The sequence below is a fragment of the Coregonus lavaretus genome (assembly GCF_964263955.1).
Source record: "Coregonus lavaretus genome assembly, chromosome: 15".
Taxonomy (NCBI): Eukaryota; Metazoa; Chordata; class Actinopteri; order Salmoniformes; family Salmonidae; genus Coregonus; species Coregonus lavaretus.
In genome coordinates, this window is record NC_140002.1 from 42,520,329 (window position 1) to 42,541,056 (window position 20,728).

Genomic DNA, 20,728 nt, shown 5'->3' on the forward strand with positions numbered 1-20,728 from the left:
GTGGGTGCTGCTATGGTGACCAATGAGCTAAGATAAGGCGGGGATTTGCCTAGCAGTGATTTATAGATGGCCTGGAGCCAGTGGGTTTGACGACGAACATGTAGTGAGGACCAGCCAACAAGAGCGTACAGGTCACAGTGGTGGGTAGTGTATGGGGCTTTGGAGACAAAACGGATGGCACTGTGATAGACTACATCCAATTTGCTGAGTAGAGTGTTGGAGGCTATTTTGTAAATGACATCGCCGAAGTCAAGGATCGGTAGGATAGTCAGTTTTACGAGGGCATGTTTGGCAGCATGAGTGAAGGAGGCTTTGTTGCGAAATAGGAAGCCGATTCTAGATTTAACTTTGGATTGGAGATTCTTAATGTGAGTCTGGAAGGAGAGTTTACAGTCTAACCAGACACCTAGGTATTTGTAGTTGTCCACATACTCTAGGTCAGACCCGTCGAGAGTGGTGATTCTAGTCGGGTGGGCGGGTGCCAGCAGCGTTCGATTGAAGAGCATGCATTTAGTTTTACTAGTGTTTAAGAGCAGTTGGAGGCTACTGAAGGAGTGTTGTATGGCATTGAAGCTCATTTGGAGGTTTGTTAACACAGTGTCCAATGAAGGGCCAGATGTATACAAAAAGGTGTCGTCTGCGTAGAGGTGGATCTGAGAGTCACCAGCAGCAAGAGCGACATCATTGATATACACGGAGAAAAGAGTCGGCCCAAGAATTGAACCCTGTGGCACCCCCATAGAGACTGCCATAGGTCCAGACAACAGGCCCTCCGATTTGACACACTGAACTCTATCCTTTGTTGTCTGGCCTAACTCTTACTCACATTGCTAAATAGTAACACAATGTCATAATCTTTACTGGTCCTACACTCACACATTACCAGGTAGTAGATTCTAACACTTCTCACACAGTTTCGGAGTGAAATAATTAGTCACTACTAAGAAAGTACTAATCATACTTAAAACAAGAACATTTCACAACTATATTTAAGGGTGGAACATTTAGTCATTACTTTTAACCTGTATATATTTTAATTTCTATATCACCGGGGTACTTATTATTGGAGCCAAAGCACAGAGAGAGAATCTGGCTGCACATTTTAATTCACAAGCAATAAAGATAAAACACCAGGTAAAAACCTAGGTGTCATTTTAGATTCTGAACTCAATTTCGAATCACACATTAGAATGTGACCAAAATAGTTTTTTACCATCTGAGGAACATTGCCAAGGTGCGTCCATTTCTATCTCAGGCTGATACAGAGAGACTCATCCAGGCTTTTATTACAAGCAGGCTTGACTACTGTAATGTTCTCCTGTCTGGTCTACCCAAAAAAGCCATTGGTCAACTGCAAAACATACAGAACGCTGCAGCATGGGTACTGACTAAGACCAGATGGAGAGCACACATTACACCGGTTTTAAAGTCTCTGCACTGGCTGCCTGTGAGTTTTAGAATTTTAGATTCAGGTCCTCTGGCACTGTCCTTTTAATGATCCCAAAACCTAGGACCAAGAGGCATGGAGAGGCAGCCTTTAGTTACTATGCCCTCTGCCTCTGGAATAGCCTGCCAGTGTAACCATTTCAAAGATTTTACTGAGTTACAGTTCATATACAGTACCAGTCAAAGGTTTGGACACACCTACTCATTCAAGAGTTTTTCTTTATTTTGACTATTTTCAACATTGTAGAATAATAGTGAAGACATCAAAACTATGAAATAACACATATGGAATCATGTAGTAACCAAAAAAGTGTAGTAAAAATTAAGAAGAACCCTGGAATGAGTAGCTGTATCCAAACTTTTGACTGGTACTGTAAGGAAATCAGTCAATATCAAATGAGGCCCTAATCTATGGATTTCACATGACTGGACAGGGGTGTAGCCATGGGTGGGCCTTGGAGGGCATAGGCCCACCCACTGGGGAGCCAGGCCCAGCCAATCAGAATTAGTTTTCCCTCACACAAGGGCTTTATTACAGACAGAAATACTCCTCAGCACCCCCACCCCCTCTCAGACAATCCCGCAGGTGAAGAAGCCGGATGTGGAGGTCTTGGGCTGGCGTGGTTACTCGTGGTTTGCGGTTGTGAGGCCGGTTGGACGAACTGCCACATTTTCTAAAACGACGTTGAAGGCAGCTTATTGTAGATAAATTAGCATTCAATTATTTGGCAACAGCTCTGGTGGACATTCCTACAGTCAGCATGCCAATTGCATGCTCCTTCAAAACATCTGTGACATTGTGTTGTGTGACACAACTGCACATTTTATAGTGGCCTTTTAATGTTCCCAGCACAAGGTGCACCTGTGTAATGATCATGCTGTTTAATCAGCTTCTTGATATGCCACACCTTTTTGTGCGTATGGAACGTTTCTGGGATCTTTTATTTCAGCTCATGAAACATGGGACCAACACTTTACATGTTGCGTTTATATATTTGTTCAGTTTAAACACACCTTTTGTAGCTTTGCTTTTCCTTAGGGTGCTTTATTAGTCCAAGTTTTTATTGTTATTCTTTAGTTTTTTATCCTCTTATGTTTGTTATATTAAATAGTTCTGTTTTTATTTTCATTGTTTTTAATGTTTTTTTTCCTGCAAAGTGCATTGCGTTGCATTCATGTCTGAAATCAGCTATATAAATAGCTTGATTTTGATTTGATTTGACCATTCCAAGATAACGCATCTGTTAAGAAGAAACATGACCACGTGGTCAGTACAAGGCCTCCTTGGCTTTGTCAACTCTCTCAGGTGAATCTGGAATACCTTTTACCCCCAGAGCCAAGAGGAGCGTCAGAATCAATTACAGCGCTCCTCACTAGAGCGGGGAAGTAGGCCAGGGCCATAAATCAGTCTGCCATATGTACGTCTCCCTCTGACACACACATCATTTTCCAGCCAATCCAGGGAATGGGAATGCACTCATGTACTCTGATGCAAAGACATGGGGAATCTGTAGGCCTGCTCTGCACCCATTCAAATCAACTCATTCTTGCTTCCTATCCTTTCTGATGCACTGCTGACCTTGCTCTTCTGCAGGCAGAGCCAATCAAAACCTTTTTTGAGCTCCTGGCATGGAGGCTATGTAGGAAACTCTTGAGTAGTATTATTTATGTCATGAGTAGAGACCTGGGTTTTTCAGGGATGTTGTATGCACAAACTGTTGCTGTTCTAGAGGTTTCCTGCCACAGACAATCATTGGCACTGCAGTCTTATTAATTGAATCTGTACAGTAGAACAGTCTTAGTATAGACTAGAGGAAACATCAATAGAATACATAATTATGAGGCTAATAAGATAGAAAACAAAATAAAACAATCACTCCACTTCAAGGGATTTGGAATTGTATTTAGTGTTTTATCAGTATCCCCATTAGTTATTGCTGAAGCAGCAGTTACTTTTCCTGGGGTGCTCTATTGTTGCTTCAATGTTGCAGTTTAGTCATATGTAGGGACCTGTCCTCACACGGGGCACCATTATTTTAGAGCATTGTCCTCACACCAGATGTTTATATCATTTCTTTTAAAATAGCCTGAGTTCTGACAGCACCTTAAACCCATGTCTTGTCTGGCACTCGCCATCTTGTCCTTAGATATTTGGTTGAGAAAAAAGCAAGCTCTCTAGAGAAGCTTTCCAAGCTCAAACACGTAAATGGGTACGTGTATAGCATTTATCTCATTCAATGAAAGATGTATTCGATGTGTCTCAAAAGTCACTTTGAATTGAATACTAGATCTGTGTCTACACATTGGGCGTTGTTTTTGCAACCTATTTCCTCAAGATCATTCAGTATTAGATTCTGGCTTTGTCTGCCTGCAGAAAATGAACCTGTATGACATTTTTCCAAGTAGTTTATTGTAGCATGGCAGGGCTGCTTTTAAAACCAACAATGGGAATTTGTTGTTGTTATACACAGACCCCTCAGACCAGGTGAGTTTTATGAATATTTGTGTGCCATGTAGCACTGATCAGAGTCTAACCAAATCAAAACATGTTCCAATGTGGTTGAACTCATCAAGTGTCACAGATTGGAACACATGTTGTCTCCAGTAGGTGACGTGAGACACCCGTCCAATCAAACGACTGCTCTTAAACCTTTCTCCCTCGTTTGTGTTAACTTTATTGGCCCTTCCTCTTTTTAAATGTTAAGAAATAAATAACATGTCTGACATGCTGTTGGCCTAGCTTGAACCCTAAATTTGCCTCTTGTAGTTGCCCTCCAACTCTCTGATATGTTCTTGATTTGTAGCCATAATGAGTTTTGCAGTGACAGAGAAATAGCTTGTTAAGGTTAAATTGGCTCCAGCATGGCCTTTACTAGTGATAGGGGGAATAAATCTATACATATCACGATAATATTTTGGACGATATTATATCGATATTTTTTATTATTATTATTGTTGCTGTAGGTAGCGTTAGCTAGCGCTAGTCGGCTGTTCCTGCACAAAAACTTGGGTATTTTTCATCCTATAGCTTGTTCTTCTCCATCTTCTTTTAAAATAGTGAGCCAACATGTTTTCAGCACTTTTATATACACTACATGACCAAAAGTATGTGGACACCTGCTCGTCGAACATCTCATTCCAAAATCATGGACATTAATATGGAGTTGGTCCCCGCTTTGCTGCTATAACAGCCTCCACTCTTCTGGGAAGGCTTTCCACTAGATGTTGGAACATTGCTGTGGGGACTTGCTTCCATTCAGCCACAAGAGCATTAGTGAGGTTGGGCACTGAATTTGGGCGATTAGGCCTGCCTCGCAGTCGGCATTCCAATTAATCCCAAAGTTGTTCGATGGGATTGAGGTCAGGGCTCTGTGCAGGCCAGTCAAGTTCTTCCACACAGATCTCGACAAACCATTTCTGTATGGACCTCGCTTTGTGCACGGGGGCATTGTCATGCTGAAACAGGAAAGAGCCTTCCCCTAACTGTTGCCACAAAGCTGGAAGCACAGAATTGTCTAGAATGTCATTGTACGCTGTAGCTTTAAGATTTCCCTTCACTGGAACTAAGGGGCCTGAACCATGAAAAACAGCCCCAGACCATTATTCCTCCTCCACTAAACTTTACAGTTGGCACTATGGCAGGTAGCGTTCTCCTGGCATCCGCCAAACCCAGATTCGTCCGTCGGACTACCAGATGGTGAAGCGTGATTCATCACTCCAGAGAACACGTTTCCACTGCTCCAGAGAGCAATGGCGGAGAGCTTTACACCACTCCAGCCGACGCTTGGCTTGTGTGTGACTGCTCGGCCATGGAAACCCATTTCATGAAGCTCCCGACGAACAGTTATTGTGCTGACGTTGCTTCCAGAGGCAGTTTGGAACTCTGTAGTGAGTGTTGCAACCGAGGACAGACGATTTTTACTCGTTAAGAGCATAAGCACTCGGCAATCCTGTTCTGTGAGCTTGTGTGGCCTACCACTTCGCGGCTGAGCCGTTGTTGCTCCTAGACGTTTCCACTTCACAATAACAGCACTTACAGTTGACCGGGGCAGCTCTAACAGGGCAGAAATTTGAAGAACTGACTTGTTGGAAAGGTGGCATCCTATGACGGTGCCACGTTGAAAGTCACTGAGCTCTTCAGTAAGGCCATTCTATTGCCAATGTTTGTCTATGGAGATTGCATGGCGGTGTGCTCGATTTTATACACCTGTCAGCAACGGGTGTGGCTGAAATAGCCGAATCCACTAATTTGAAGGGGTGTCCACATACTTTTGTATATAGTGTACCTGACTGATCTAAACTATTTTTATCATGCTCTCTCTTGTCTCTCTGCAGCAGACATAATGTGAGCAATATGTTTGGAACATCAAATCGCAATAAAACCGCAGTATCGCATCTCAATACATATAGAATCATGAGAATCGCAATTCGTATCCTATCGGCACCTAAGTATCGTGATAATATCGTATCGTGAGGTCCCTGGCAATTCCCAGCCCTAGTCTTTACTATTGTTCCAAGTTGCAAGGCAAAATTAAGATGAAATGATCATCGGCCCTCTTCTATGATTTCTTCAACATTAGCTTGTTTGTGTCTGTTGGGTGTATTCATTTTGATCACAATCTATCGCATCTTTTCCATTTACTCAGTGTGCCTATCTTTTCCATGTACTCAGTGTGCCTATCTTTTCCATGTACTCAGTATGCCTATCTTTTCCATGTACTCAGTGTGCCTAACTTTTCCATGTACTCAGTGTGCCTATCTTTTCCATGTACTCAGTGTGCCTATCTTTTCCATTTACTCAGTGTGCCTTTTCCATTTACTCAGTGTGCCTATCTTTTCCATGTACTCAGTGTGCCTATCTTTTCCATTTACTCAGTGTGCCTTTTCCATTTACTCAGTGTGCCTATCTTTTCCATGTACTCAGTGTGCCTATCTTTTCCATGTACTCAGTGTGCCTATCTTTTCCATGTACTCAGTGTGCCTATCTTTTCCATTTATTCAGTGTGCCTATCTTTTCCATGTACTCAGTGTGCCTATATTTTCCATTTACTCAGTGTGCCTTTTCCATTTATTCAGTGTGCCTATCTTTTCCATGTATTCAGTGTGCCTATCTTTTCCATGTACTCAGTGTGCCTATCTTTTCCATTTATTCAGTGTGCCTATCTTTTCATGTATTCAGTGTGCCTATCTTTTCCATGTACTCAGTGTGCCTATCTTTTCCATTTATTCAGTGTGCCTATCTTTCCCATGTATTCAGTGTGCCTATCTTTTCCATGTACTCAGTGTGCCTATCTTTTCCATGTACTCAGTGTGCCTATCTTTTCCATGTACACAGTGTGCCTATCTTTTCCATGTACTCAGTGTGCCTATCTTTTCCATTTACTCAGTGTGCCTTTTCCATGTACTCAGTGTGCCTATCTTTTCCATGTACTCAGTGTGCCTATATTTTCCATGTACTCAGTGTGCCTATCTTTTCCATTTACTCAGTGTGCCTATCTTTTCCATTTACTCAGTGTACCTCACCTATTTTCCTTCTGCTGCCATACTCATCTGCTTAACCTATACTGCCAACTCTCAATATTACCTGAATATTCATATCTCACTTCTATTTCTCTCTCTTTTTTCCAATCAAAACTGAAGCATATGACTATTTTATTGCATATGACTGCCTACTGTCATCATGCTCTGTTTTTCTTCCTCCAGTGCAATGTTATTTTCATCTACCACCTTTTCTGTATGCTGCCACTCAAAGCTTCACTTTATTGTCTGTAAACATTAGATGTTAAACCATGAGGGCCTCACTTTCTTCTAGTTTTTATTTATCCCCAAATCAAAATGTAATTTGCAAACGATCTTGTAATAATATCTTGGTTATCAAAATATCAGACTTAATATCTGACTTGATGCAGCACACGAGCTGTACAGATCAGTTGGATTACACATAAAAAGCAGGTGAAATGCCTCTGTCTCATTGTATGAGAGCTTGGAACACAGAAGCCCTGTACTCCTTTAAGGAATCTGGATTCTAGCCCTAGAATATATTATATAGCTGAGTCATAGGGCTTTAATTTGCTCAGGACTTAATCATTCTCTTAGCTATTTATGGATTTGTTTTTTTCAGAACACTGTAAACATTAGTTGGGCCACATTCAGTGCAGGTTATTTATCACAAACCTTGTAACTGAATTATGTGTCAGTTTGTCATATCTATTTTCTGGCTGTATGAAAGTTAAGCTCTGGGCTGATGAAAGGGGAGTTTCAGGAACTTGAAAGGTTACACTGAACATCAGTCACTTGTCATCCTGTAATTCTATAGTTTAGTCTCATCAATAATAGCTGTTTTGGTCAGTATAAAATGTTACCATAATGTTGGGCAGATCAGTCATTATCCTGAGACATCAGTTAACCTCACCTGTATCTGACCCTGTGTAGTCTTTCATGATTTATAGTGACAGTTGGCCTTGCTCTGTAATATGCTCCCTCACAGAGAGGTTGTCTGTTTGGGGGACAGTGTATATGGACTGTATTTTCTCTGAATATTTTCTTCTTCCTTTCAAGTGAGATTTCACAAAGCCACATTATTCAATTTTTATCAATCACAATTTGGGGAAATTGAATTTATCTTCCTCAAGCTGTAGTGAAAAATGTATTTATCTCAGAATACATTTCAAATTCTCATTCAATCCAATCCCCTGGTTTTTAAAACAGTAAATGATATACGCATTCATACACTGAGTGTACAAAACATTAAGAACACCTGCTCTTTCATTGACATACACTGACCAGGTGAATCCAGGCGAAAGCAATGATCCCCTATTGATGTCACCTGTTAAATCCACTTCAAATCAGTGTAGATGAAGGGGAGGGGACAGGTTAAAGAAGGATTTTTAAGCCTTGAGACAACTGAGACATGGATTGTGTATGTGTGCCATTCAGAGGGTGAATGGGCAAGACAAAAGATTGAAGTGCCATTGAACGGGATATGGTAGTAGGAGCCAGGTGCAAGAACTGCAACGCTGCTGGGTTTTTCACCCTCAACAGTTTTCCGTGTGTATCAAGAATGGTCCACCACCCAAAGGGCAACTTGACAAAACTGTGTCAAGCATTGGATTCAACATGGGCCAGCATCCCTGTGGAACACTTTGTAGAGTCTATGCCCCGACGAATTGAGGCTTTTCTGAGGGCAATATTAGGAAGTGTTCCTAATGTTTGGTATACTCAGTGTATAGCCTCTTTATGGGTAAGCAGCATAGATTCCTTTAAGCCCCAAGATCTTGACACAACGCTTTCCTCTCAGCCTCTTTCCACTCATCACGATGGCATCGTCGTCGCCAACGAAGAAGTGGAACTGTGAGTCACCCAGCACCAAGGCAAAGCACTGCCTTGGCTCCCATCTTCCCTCCCTCAAATCTGACATCCGCCCCGCAGACACTTATTACTTGGCAGTCTAGGGCTTTTCATGCTTCATTACACACTAGGTCTGTGTGAGGCTGTGTTATGCCGTTTGTAGATCAGAGGGGAAGTGAGCTGATGTGGTCTTGGATCTCTGTGGCCACTACTTCAGAGGTATTACTAATAAATTACCAGAGGTGAATGGTGATGAAAGTAATGTGGAATTTTAACCGTTGGACCGTTGAGAGACTTTATTAGGTGTCCCCTCTCCTGCCTATTGGGGATAGTTTATTTCATCATTACCTCCATTTATGTTTGGACCTTTTTATTGGTAGCAGTGATCATCTCAACGTTCACTTTCCTGTAACATTTCATTATATGCAATTATGCAGATACCTTTGTCGTGTGTGCGTGCGCGTATGCATGTCAATGGCGGGCTGCCCATTCCATTGTGTGTCAGTGCCAGTGCATCTTTATCTCTGTTGGCTTGTCATTTGTCGTCTGCGCTTGTAATCATGTAATTATATATTGTATGTTATGTTATGGTATTTATAGGCTTGAGTGAATCATATCATATCATATCATATCACAACAAACCTAGAAGACCATGTCCTGTTTTCATAATGTAGATTGTCTCATGTAAATGTGCCTCATTCAAGGCATAGATATCCAATAGAACCTCCATGTGGGGATAATGAGCTATGCGTGATCCTCTGATAAATCTGTTTTAGTACATCAATGTCATCCTTCATTACAGCAAATATCAGTTAAAACAATAGATTCTAGTATTTCAAAGATATGCTATTTCAAAGAGATGCCTATTGCCTACTAAATGTGTTTTTGAGTATCGTTACTACACTGAACAAAAATATAAATGCAACGTATAAAGTGTTGGTTGCATGTTTCATGAGCTGAAATGAAAAATCCTTGACATTTTTCATACGCACAATAAGCTTATTTCTCTCAAATGTTGTGCACAAATTTGTTTACATCCTTGTTAGTGAGCATTTCTCCTTTGCCAAGATAATCCATCCACCTGACAGGTCTGGCATATCAATATCAAAAAGCTGATTAAACAGCATGATCATTACACAGATGCACCTTGTGCTGGGGCCACTTTAAAATGGGCAGTTTTGTCACACAACACAATGCCACAGATGTCTCAAGTTTGGAGGGAGCGTGCAATTGGCATGCTGACTGAAGGAATGTCCACCAGAGCTGTTGCCAGAGAATTGAATGTTCATTTCTATACCATAAACTGCCTCCAACGTTGTTTTAGAGAATTTGGCAGTACGTCCAACCAGCCTCACAACCGCTGTCCACGTGTAACCACGCCAGCCCAGGACCTCCACATCCGGCTTCTTTACCTGCGGGATCATCTGGGGGGGACTGAGGAGTATTTCTGTCTGTAATAAAGCCCTTTGTTGAGAAAAACAAATTCTGATTGGCCGGGCCTGTCTCCCCAGTGGGTGGGCCTGGCTGCCAAGTGGGTGGGCCTATGCCCTTCAAGGCCCACTCTTGGCTGCACCCCTGCCCAGTCATGTGAAATCCATAGATTAGGGCCCAATTAATTTATTTCAATTGACTGATTTCCTTATATGAACTGTAACTCTGTAAAATCTTTGAAATTGTTGCATGTTGCGTTTATATTTTAGTTCAGTATAGAAGTGATATTGTATAGATTAGAAAGGTCTGGAGAGGCCTACTGTATGTGTTGTAATTAGGCCCAGGAGATTAGCATTAACTGTTTGGTGCTGATCTTTCTTCATTTATAGATGTTCAGTATTCTTCAGTCACCAATACTAATGATTCTCTGTCTTCTCTACTGCCATACAGTTATCCAGAAAGCAGCGGAAGGTAAGACCATTTTTTTTGTTTGCTTGTTTTTTTTTTGCTTTACAATAAAACTGAATTTAGTCTATGGAGTGAACAAACTACAGTGTTATTTTGGGTGGTTTGGACTACGGTTCTGATTCCTAAATTGAACAGAAGTGTACATATTGGCCTTGTAGGATGAATACTTAATCTACAAAGGTGTACCTTTTGTGAAGGAATAAAGGTGGCGGGAAGGTTGCACATAACTGGGGAAATTAATGTGGCCAGCAATCAGCTCCGACTTTGCCCTGACTTTGGCTTAGATGTCCATTAACGATTGAAGAGCAAGCAGTTATCTTTAACCCAACAGTTAATTGCATGAAATTGAGTCTGCGTTGCTTTGTTGACACTGTGATTTCCTCTGTGAGACTCAGACGCACAATAGGGATGTCATCTCAGTGATCAGTGCGGCGCTGTGTGCTAACTGTAGCTACCATCTACAAAAACCCAGCTATTAAGATGGTTGATTACCAAGCCATTGACATCAGGGCAGTATATCACACTGTCAAAAGATTGGCACTGTGATTACACACTAATGGAAAAATTTTGCTTGAAGAATGAAATATTTCCCTGAGCATTACTTGTCCCTGTCTGAAGGAAAACACCCATTTGTGTCTCATAATGTAATCAATGGCACTCTGTTTAACCACATCACAATAAAACAAATAGAATCACTCTTCAACAAAACACACAGTGTGAATGAAGATTGAACGTGGATGTGGAGAAGCCCAGTGAGTTAAGCGTCCGGGCAGTGCAGCAGTGAGAGACATCCATCAGGCCTGTTAGAAGGAGCTCTGATGGTTGTGCCAGAGAAGCCAACAGGCTCAGGGGTCCAGCTATGGGTGTGCTGGGGCTATTTAATATTGCTGCTCTGTACACTTTAAATATTGTAAATCACTGCACAGCAGGAAGGAAGGCTATTTATTTTCAGTAACATTTTTACAGCATTCAACAATATCCACATATTTCGCACTGAGTATTGACAGTCAGCACTGTGCATAATGTACAGTAGCTGAGAACGTTAATGCACTTGAATACAAATGTTATCATTCAATGTTATTCTATTCCAAACAGTTGTTCTGACTAAATCGTTCATATTATTCTTTGTGTGTTGTGTATTCTTGTGGAACACTGGACTGCCAGTATCTAATAGAGCGGACTGGTAGAGTTGATTGGTAAGCAGGGGCTGGTTGTAATGTGGAGGGCTATAACCAGGCCCCACATGGGATGATGATGAGTAGAAGGCTTCAGTTCAGAAGGGCTGCTTTCAACCCCAGCCTTTAATCGCTCTTAATTCCCCTTGTGATGAGCAAGGATACTATGACCACGCTCACAGCAAAAGGCGAGCATTATTAAATGACATGCTGCAAAGAGAAAGCATTAGAGTCTTTATTGGATTAAAGCTTTGACATGGAGCCTGCGTATCGTCCCCGATGCACAATGCATGAAAACAAAGATGACACTTGACTAGTTAGTTCTCTTTATTCTTAATCCCAGGAGCGATGCAATGTGACATCTAGCAGCAAGTATTTGTAGTCGCTATATCAATGGACCTAGATGGCTGCCTATACAAAAGATGAACAAAACCCCATTTAAAAAGAGTAACCTCAATGCTATATTTTAGCTGCATTTAGGGCTTGAGTACAGAGAGCACATCTCAGAAAGAGAACACCTAAGTAACTGTAGGGTAGTGATAAACACCTCTGGAACATAAGTCGTTGGAACTTCAGTGTCTCCAGGAGTCGGCCTGTAGAATCCTCCATGTCTGTCTGTCTGTCACGGAGCCTAGGTTACCTGGATGGAGGGGGGCCAAGGTGGGGCATGCTTTTCAGGCCAGGAAACATCGAGTGCAGCATCCTCTGATGTGCTGTGAGCAAAAATGGGTCTGTGAGAGAGAGATAAGAGAAGACACCCAACACCTGCATCCACGCGTGAATGTAGAACACGAGCAGAAAATCCCTCACATACAGTAGCACACACAAACAAAAGATACACCTCTGCTTCCTCTGTGTATTAATAGTGTGTGTGTTAATGCATTAGACTATACAACTATGCAAACTACCATCTACAAACTACAAAATTCTAGCTTCAAATCATAGAGAATTACTTCAATTACATGGTTGGTTCCCTTTTCCCCCCTTATTTTGTTCCTAGTTACTTTGTTACGATGTGATACTGTAGTGTGAATAGTTGATAGTGTAATGGTGTGAATGACCCACCTATGGTGACCGTGACCCTGTGAGAATACAAAGGGAGCATGTGGAACCTCAGCACAGACATCTTCAAACGAGAGGACAGGACAGGGCACAGCTGCTACTGCTGCTGCTGACGGCCAGGGAGCTCTAAGCACCACTGACCTTGGCTTAATCCCCTCATAAGAATACTCTCCTTCAAAGCTCTGCAACTTCATGGAAAAACAAACTCAGCAAAAGCACGAATCCTAACCCTTTAAGCATTTTTTCCTTTTCTTCTGAATATTCTCATGCAGTAAATGTAAAGGCTTAGAGGTCATTTCACAGATGGTCATTTTATAGTCCACTGGTTTACTTCTGAAAATGATGTTGTTGACCATATGTGATTTTAGTGCCGTTGTTTTTTGGAGCAAAGCTGAGGGTTACAAATTAATGTTGATCTTCGATGTTGTTAATCATTGATGAAATGAAGCGTTCTGCATTGGCACTGTTCAACAAAAACTGGTTAGAAATTAACAAACAAAACAACAGCAACAAACAGAACAACACCAACATGTTTCACAGAAATTTGTTCATCTGTGTAAAGGTTCTCTGTGCAACAATTTCACCTGCAAACAGCCCTGAATGTCAGTCATGTATCTGTAGTAGTAATGGAGAAAAAGTTGAGAGAAATTGAAAATAATTGAATGTTCGTTGAAAAAAAGCTACTTGTTGCAAATAGTCTTTAAAGCCCACAAGAAAATCAACTTAATTGCATAGAACACCTTTTAAGTATGTTTTTGTTTCATCAGTCTTAATGACATTAATAGCTTGTTTGCCCTCGTTTTGATCTTTCATTTTATGGAGCATAGCATAGCCAGCGGTATAACAGATTAGCATTTAGCGGTGATTTTATTGTTTCCCAGATTTATTGTAAATGTATTCATAGACATGCATTTCATTGTGACGTGGAAGGCTGAAAACAATAAAAATGGGCTTGAATAAATATGTCATAACCACTAACAACCAGTTTATGTTGTTTTCATAAGATAAATTGTAATTACAACGATGTCCAAAATTGTGTGAAGGTGAAATAATTGACCTTGACAATAGAAACAGACACCATCCCAAGAAAAGTGGGGGGGGGGGGGAGTAGAGAAAACGGGAGTATGGTCAACGTCATACTGGGGGGGAACACGAGAGCCTGTTGCTATGCCAACACAGATTGGGCAGCCCTGTATTTCAATGCACAAGACGCATCCACCACGGTGAGGTTTGACACTTCAAAGGGAAAAATAAAGCTGGTGATGTTTATCTCATTAAAAAAACAAAATATTTCAGTTATGACAAACCTCTGTGTCTTTTGATGCTGTCTGGCTCTGCTCAGCTCTCTGGTATAAGCGCCGTCCTCCAGCCTAAAGGCATTGTGTTGACCTCATTTCTTCTTACCTCCTAAAGGGTCAATGAATGCATAGGTATATAATGGTACATGTGTACAGCTTATTCAGTATTACCTGGTGCATGGTCTAAAGCTCTCCGGTGGTTTCTGATTAGATGATCAATAACATCTCATTCCCCAGTTAAATTGGCCAATTTCCTCTAACACCTCCCACAAAGAGAACCATGCTCTTTTGAAAAGCGCTGTTGTCTCTGTCAACACAGTAAATCAAATATAAGTGCTGATGGAGTGATTTAATGTCTGTCCATTACTGGTGGAAATGTCCTTCACATATAAAGGTTGTGTTTTATTTAATCCAATTGTGTTCATGGTTTTTCTTTTTCTGTGGTCCACTTGTCAATTGAGGCATAGCTGTCTATCTAAATGTTTTAGGAATGTAATTTGTTTTGATAAATCTGTACAGGAAATGACAATGCATGCATGAGCTTTGTTGAGCTGAAAAAAATAAGGTTATATAAAAAAACGGCTAAAATGCCAGGGAGAGGAACATCGCTGATGATATACAGTATATAAATGTGAGTTACCATTTTGATCTCTAAAAGTGTTAAAATGTCATAGATTATATATATTTTTTATAAGAACAAATGCATCTCCAATGAAATAAGCATTGTGCAACACCATGAAGGTGTTTAGACTGAGCTCAATGAAAAGGATAACTGTCAAAGAACGAATGCAAGAAATCCCTTACAAAATTCTACCAGGTCTTTTTTTGGGTTGTTTTAACAATTAACTCAATTTCCTGCTGTAGGTCATGCGGATGATGGTGTAATTGTGTGATACAAAATGTTAACTTTGGTCAATTAAAGGCTTGTTCAATCAGCCACATTTCTTGTCTAACACAATACAGGTCCATTTTGATTACTAAATGCCCACATTCAAGCGGCAAGCCACAAGGCCCTTGGCTTATTTGTTTACAATTGATTTTGTGATGTCCACAGAATCAGAGTGTTCCAGTTTACTGAGCTCCTGTTTATTGAGTTACATTGTATTTTATGAATGTGTTTTGCATATGATGTATTCTTCCCTTGTCAACAACTGCAGCACTATGACTGCAGTAAAGCTGTCACATTATGCCTCTCACACCCTGGGTTATTGATTGCTATTGCCCTCCCTGGCCCTGGGCTTGGGCCTGTTTGTGTTGTAACGCTGAATCTAGTTAAGGATGCAGTCCTCACTACCTTTATCCCATTGAAGGGACTGGTTTGTGTCCCTGTTGCATGCATTGTTTGAGGTATATATTTGCGGTATTCATTTTGATCTATATGCAGTTTACACTGGAGAACGTTGGAGAACTTCATATGACCGAGATGTAAATTGGAAAAGTGACAAAAACCCTATTCTAATCTGAGAAAGCTGTCTGCTTAAGAGTAAGAGTATGTGTTCCATTAGAAAAAAAGCATCTGTGTGAGCAACTACCTTAGGGGGTTGCACCAATTTAGATGCTTTTTTCCTTATCCCGCTCTCCTCCCTCAAAAAGTGTTTGTCTTTTTTACGTTTTAGTTTGATTTGAACTCTGACATCCGTACCTATCCCAGGATGTCTGTCACAAACTGCAGTCCAACGTTGTGACAATGCTTTTGTTTCTTCCCAAGCGTTTTTATGACCTTCCTGTTTTCCCTATTCCGTTTGTCTGTTCTTTCCCTCAAGGTCTGGCGCACATGAAGTCAAACCGCCAAGGTATGGGGTCTGTTGGTTTTCTTTTCTCCCTCAACCACCTGCTTAAACCATCTCCCTGCCATCCAATCATTTTTACTTCACTGTACTGCACTGACATTTCACTTCCTCTACCACTTCTATTTACTTGTACTTTCATTTCTGCTTCCTGTCATGTTGTACTATCTGTGCCCACATCACTCCAACCTTGTCTGTCAAACCTTGTCCTGACCTCTGGCCAGCAACTGGAACATCACCTTTGACCTCTTCAGCCTTTCACAAAGGTAACGCTTTTAACGCCCACAGTCTTTCATCGGTTTGGTTTTCATGGGACCCTTTCCAAGAGAGAAACTGGTATTTTGTTGTCAATAGAGAATGTATGCCTCGTGCTTCAGATGTGTGGTTATAGTTTTGAGGACACTGGCTGCTTGCTATTCAATCTGTCTGAGAAATGCATTGGGAGGCTGAAATCAATGATTACAACAGAGTACATATTGCTTCTTCTGTAAACATACACTCAGGTTCTCTTCCATTACAATACAATTAAATCAAGATGAAATAGGATAATATGTACAATGTTCAATATTCACACAACTACCCCAATAATTTAAAAGTTCATGATTTGCAGTTTGTTTTCTTATCAAAAATGTTTGGTGGTTTTGAAAAGGTAGTTAGTTAAATTATTATTTTTGTGCATCTGCATTTTCCAGACAGAATTGTTTTACAGTACAAATAAACATGATGGCTGCTTTCAGACCCTTATGTGGATTATACACTACTGTAGTTATTTTTCTAGTTTTCCTGGTAACAAGGAGGTTTTTACCAAGAGTACTTTAATAGCATAACAAGAAGGCAATCTATAGGAACTACTGGTCAGCACAACGCATTGAGATAAAATCAGCCCTACGGTCACAGCTAGACAGACTGACAAGCAGAAGGACGACAGGCAAGCGAGCTGACACACCATATTGGACCACCAGAAAGTTAATTAAATCAACTTTCATGAACATATTGTAGCCAAATTAAGAAACTTTGAATTATTAATGGGGAGTTGAATGCAGTATTTGTTTGCATTCTCTATATTATGTACAGTGAGGGAAAAAAGTATTTGATCCCCTGCTGATTTTGTACGTTTGCCCACTGACAAAGACATGATCAGTCTATAATTTTAATGGTAGGTTTATTTGAACAGTGAGAGACAGAATAACAACAATAAAATCCAGAAAAACGCATGTCAAAAATATTATCAATTGATTTGCATTTTAATGAGGGAAATAAGTATTTGACCCCTCTGTAAAACATGACTTAGTACTTGGTGGCAAAACCCTTGTTGGCAATCACAGAGGTCAGTCGTTTCCTGTAGTTGGCCACCAGGTTTGCACACATCTCAGGAGGGATTTTGTTCCACACCTCTTTGCAGATCTTCTCCAAGTCATTTAGGTTTCGAGGCTGACGTTTGGCAACTCGAACCTTCAGCTCCCTCCACATATTTTCTATGGGATTAAGGCTAGGCCACTCCAGGACCTTAATGTGCTTCTTCTTGAGCCACTCCTTTGTTGCCTTGGCCGTTTGTTTTGGGTCATTGTCATGCTGGAATACCCATCCACGACCCATTTTCAATGCCCTGGCTGAGGGAAGGAGGTTCTCACCCAAAATTTGACGGTACGTGGCCCCGTCCATCGTCCCTTTGATGCGGTGAAGTTGTCCTGTCCCCTTAGCAGAAAAACACCCCCAAATCATAATGTTTCCACCTCCATGTTTGACGTGGGGATGGTGTTCTTGGGGTCATAGGCAGCATTCCTCCTCCTCCAAACACGGCGAGTTGAGTTGATGCCAAAGAGCTCCATTTTGGTCTCATCTGACCACAACACTTTCACCCAGTTCTCCTCTGAAACATTCAGATGTTCATTGGCAAACTTCAGATGGCCCTGTATATGTGCTTTATGAGCAGGGGGACCTTGCGGGCGCTGCAGGATTTCAGTCCTTCACGGCGTAGTGTGTTACCAATTGTTTTCTTGGTGACTATGGTCCCAGCTGCCTTGAGATCATTGACAAGATCCTCCCGTGTAGTTCTGGGCTGATTCCTCACCGTTCTCATGATCATTGCAACTCCATGAGGTGAGATCTTGCATGGAGCCCCAGGCCGAGGGAGATTGACAGTTATTTTGTGTTTCTTCCATTTGCGATTAATCGCACCAACTGTTGTCACCTTCTCACCAAGCTGCTTGGCGATGGTCTTGTAGCCCATTCCAGCCTTGTGTAGGTCTACAATCTTGTCCCTGACATCCTTGGAGAGCTCTTTGGTCTTGGTCATGGTAAAGAGTTTGGAATCGGATTGATTGATTGCTTCTGTGGACAGGTGTCTTTTATACAGGTAACAAGCTGAGATTAGGAGCACTCCCTTTAAGAGTGTGCTCCTAATCTCAGCTCGTTACCTGTATAAAAGACACCTGGGAGCCAGAAATCTTTCTGATTGAGAGGGGGTCAAATACTTATTTCCCTCATTAAAATGCAAATCAATTTATCAAAATTTTTACATGAGTTTTTCTGGATTTTTTGTTGTTATTCTGTCTCTCACTGTTCAAATAAATCTACCATTAAAAGTATAGACTGATCATTTCTTTGTCAGTTGGCAAACGTACAAAATCAGCAGGGGATCAAATACTTTTTTCCCTCACTGTACTTAATACGAACAGACATACAACAGTTCATATGTAGACAATACTCTTCAGATAAGCTTTATCAATTACGTCTTTATGTTTACTTCTATTAAAAGAAAACAGAGAACAATCAAATACTAACTGAAAAATGCAGAGTCTTAATCTAGATTCCGCTGTGAGAGTGCCATTATCAGTCAGACAGAGGTGTGGTATCAACTGTCCATATGGGCTTTGATATTAATGTCAGACATATAAAAAATGACTTTAATCAAGCTGTACCTGTACATGATAATTTACTGTTTTGCTTCAGACAGGAAGTTGAGCTATGCTGATCAAAGTATTCATCCTGTCGCCATGGCAATGGGCTGTTTTTTCAGTCAAAGGATTGACAATTACAGCCCAGTGTGAGAGACTAACACTGGCCATCACTGGCTCCAACAGTTTCGTAATATTCTGCTTCCTTTCTCTGTCACTAGCTAGCTAACACAGGCATTCATTTCAGGGTCAAACACCTTACAAACTAAGCGACATAATGAAATGGTTTCCTCCTGTTGACTGCCAATTACTGAGCTGTAGGAACAGTTAGCAAAAGAGAAAGTGGTTTAAATCAAGAACGAAGCAGCTTTTATGGACATTTGCATCTCATATAGAGGTAGATATCCATACATGTTTCTGTACTTTGACTGTGCATTCTATAAATTCCTCTGGGTATCTAACGTATGAATCACATCACACAGTGTGTGCTCAACATGACCTAAAATGAATGTATTTTTTTTTTTAATGAGGCATGGGTGAAGAAGGACAGCTGAGAACTGGTATGTGTACTCAGTTGAAACAACCCAGCTTCACATGCTGTGGCTGTCCGTTCACATTTGTGTACACTTTTGACCAGGGGTGAAAGTCAGGCGATACGTCCCAGTACGGCGTGCCGGCAAAATAAATAGTGGGGGTACGCCGTACCCGTAAAACGTTAGCCTATCACAATGAATAGGCTACAACATGCCCAAAAAACTATAGGATATTACACCATTATTTAACATTACTGCATGTCAGTCACATGAAGAATTTGCGAATTGACTGGAAACCAGGTGGTATACGCTCCAAATTGTGTTGTGGTTTGAGGTGAACGCCATTTTGTCAAGGTGGAGATGAGTGGCGAGAGGCTCGTGGACAAGGCGGAGATTTTGTGACATCTGCTGAAATAAAAAGGGCTTTATAAATCAAATTTGATTGATTGATATGAGTGACCGAGGTGCGCGTGGACAACAGTGGATGCATCAATTCAGGCTACAAGTGTAGGCCTAATGACAACCGCAGAATGTCATTACTATACACGGAGGTGTTCTGTAACTGATTTCTCTTTCCATTCATCAAATTGTGGGTGCACAGTGCACTGTTGGGGTTTGGATGCTGAAATTATTTTGTGAGTAAACGAATGTGCGCGGGTACCCTACCGAAGCACCTTTTGTTAAGTGATTGTTTGACAATCAGATGAAAACATCATGTCTGGTTGTGTTTATGCCACATTAAAAGGCATAGGGGGCGTGTTCATAAGGCTAGGGCAAGCTACACTTTCCCTAAAGTAAATTGCCAAAATTATATAGCCTAATTAGCTTACTCCTGTCTATAGAGAAATAAACAAAATCATTCAAAATCGGCTACTACACCAGAAACCATGATTTCGCCACAGGATCGTTAGCTTCTTTTTTTTTTTAAAGCTGTGGATTGTTTTAAATCACATAGCCTGCAGTCGGAAGGGCCTGCAATTTGGGCAGCGCGCGCTGCAAATACCAAATAGGTGATTGTTGAGTTGCTACTGTCAGTGAAAAGCAGAGAGACCCAGCCAGGTATATCGCAATATTTAAAAATACAAATTGCGGAAAAACTGCTTGGAAAGCAAATGGCTATTGTTGTAAAGAGATGACAATGAAAATACTTTAATCTGTCTTTTAGTTATCAAAATTCTTAGCTTAATTGAGCGAACCGTAGCCTATCTTATTGGCACCAGCGGAGAACATCGGTCATATCCCCGGTGAGTGTGCATATTCACTGGGTCAGTGCCACTTTTGTTT

The 20,728-nt window shown here is 41.1% G+C and overlaps 1 protein-coding gene across 1 annotated transcript in view; it reads left to right on the forward strand.

Moving 5' to 3' along the window:
• The window catches only part of LOC311142907 (neurexin-2-like), a gene marked incomplete at its 5' end in the record, with an annotated part of 198,989 nt that overhangs the window by 17,905 nt on the left and 160,356 nt on the right, over positions 1–20,728 (forward strand). The window contains 2 exons of the mRNA XM_084178625.1: positions 10,675–10,695; positions 15,991–16,020. Of these exons, the coding sequence (XP_084034751.1) occupies positions 10,675–10,695; positions 15,991–16,020 (51 nt within the window). The remainder of the gene's footprint in view (positions 1–10,674; positions 10,696–15,990; positions 16,021–20,728) is intronic.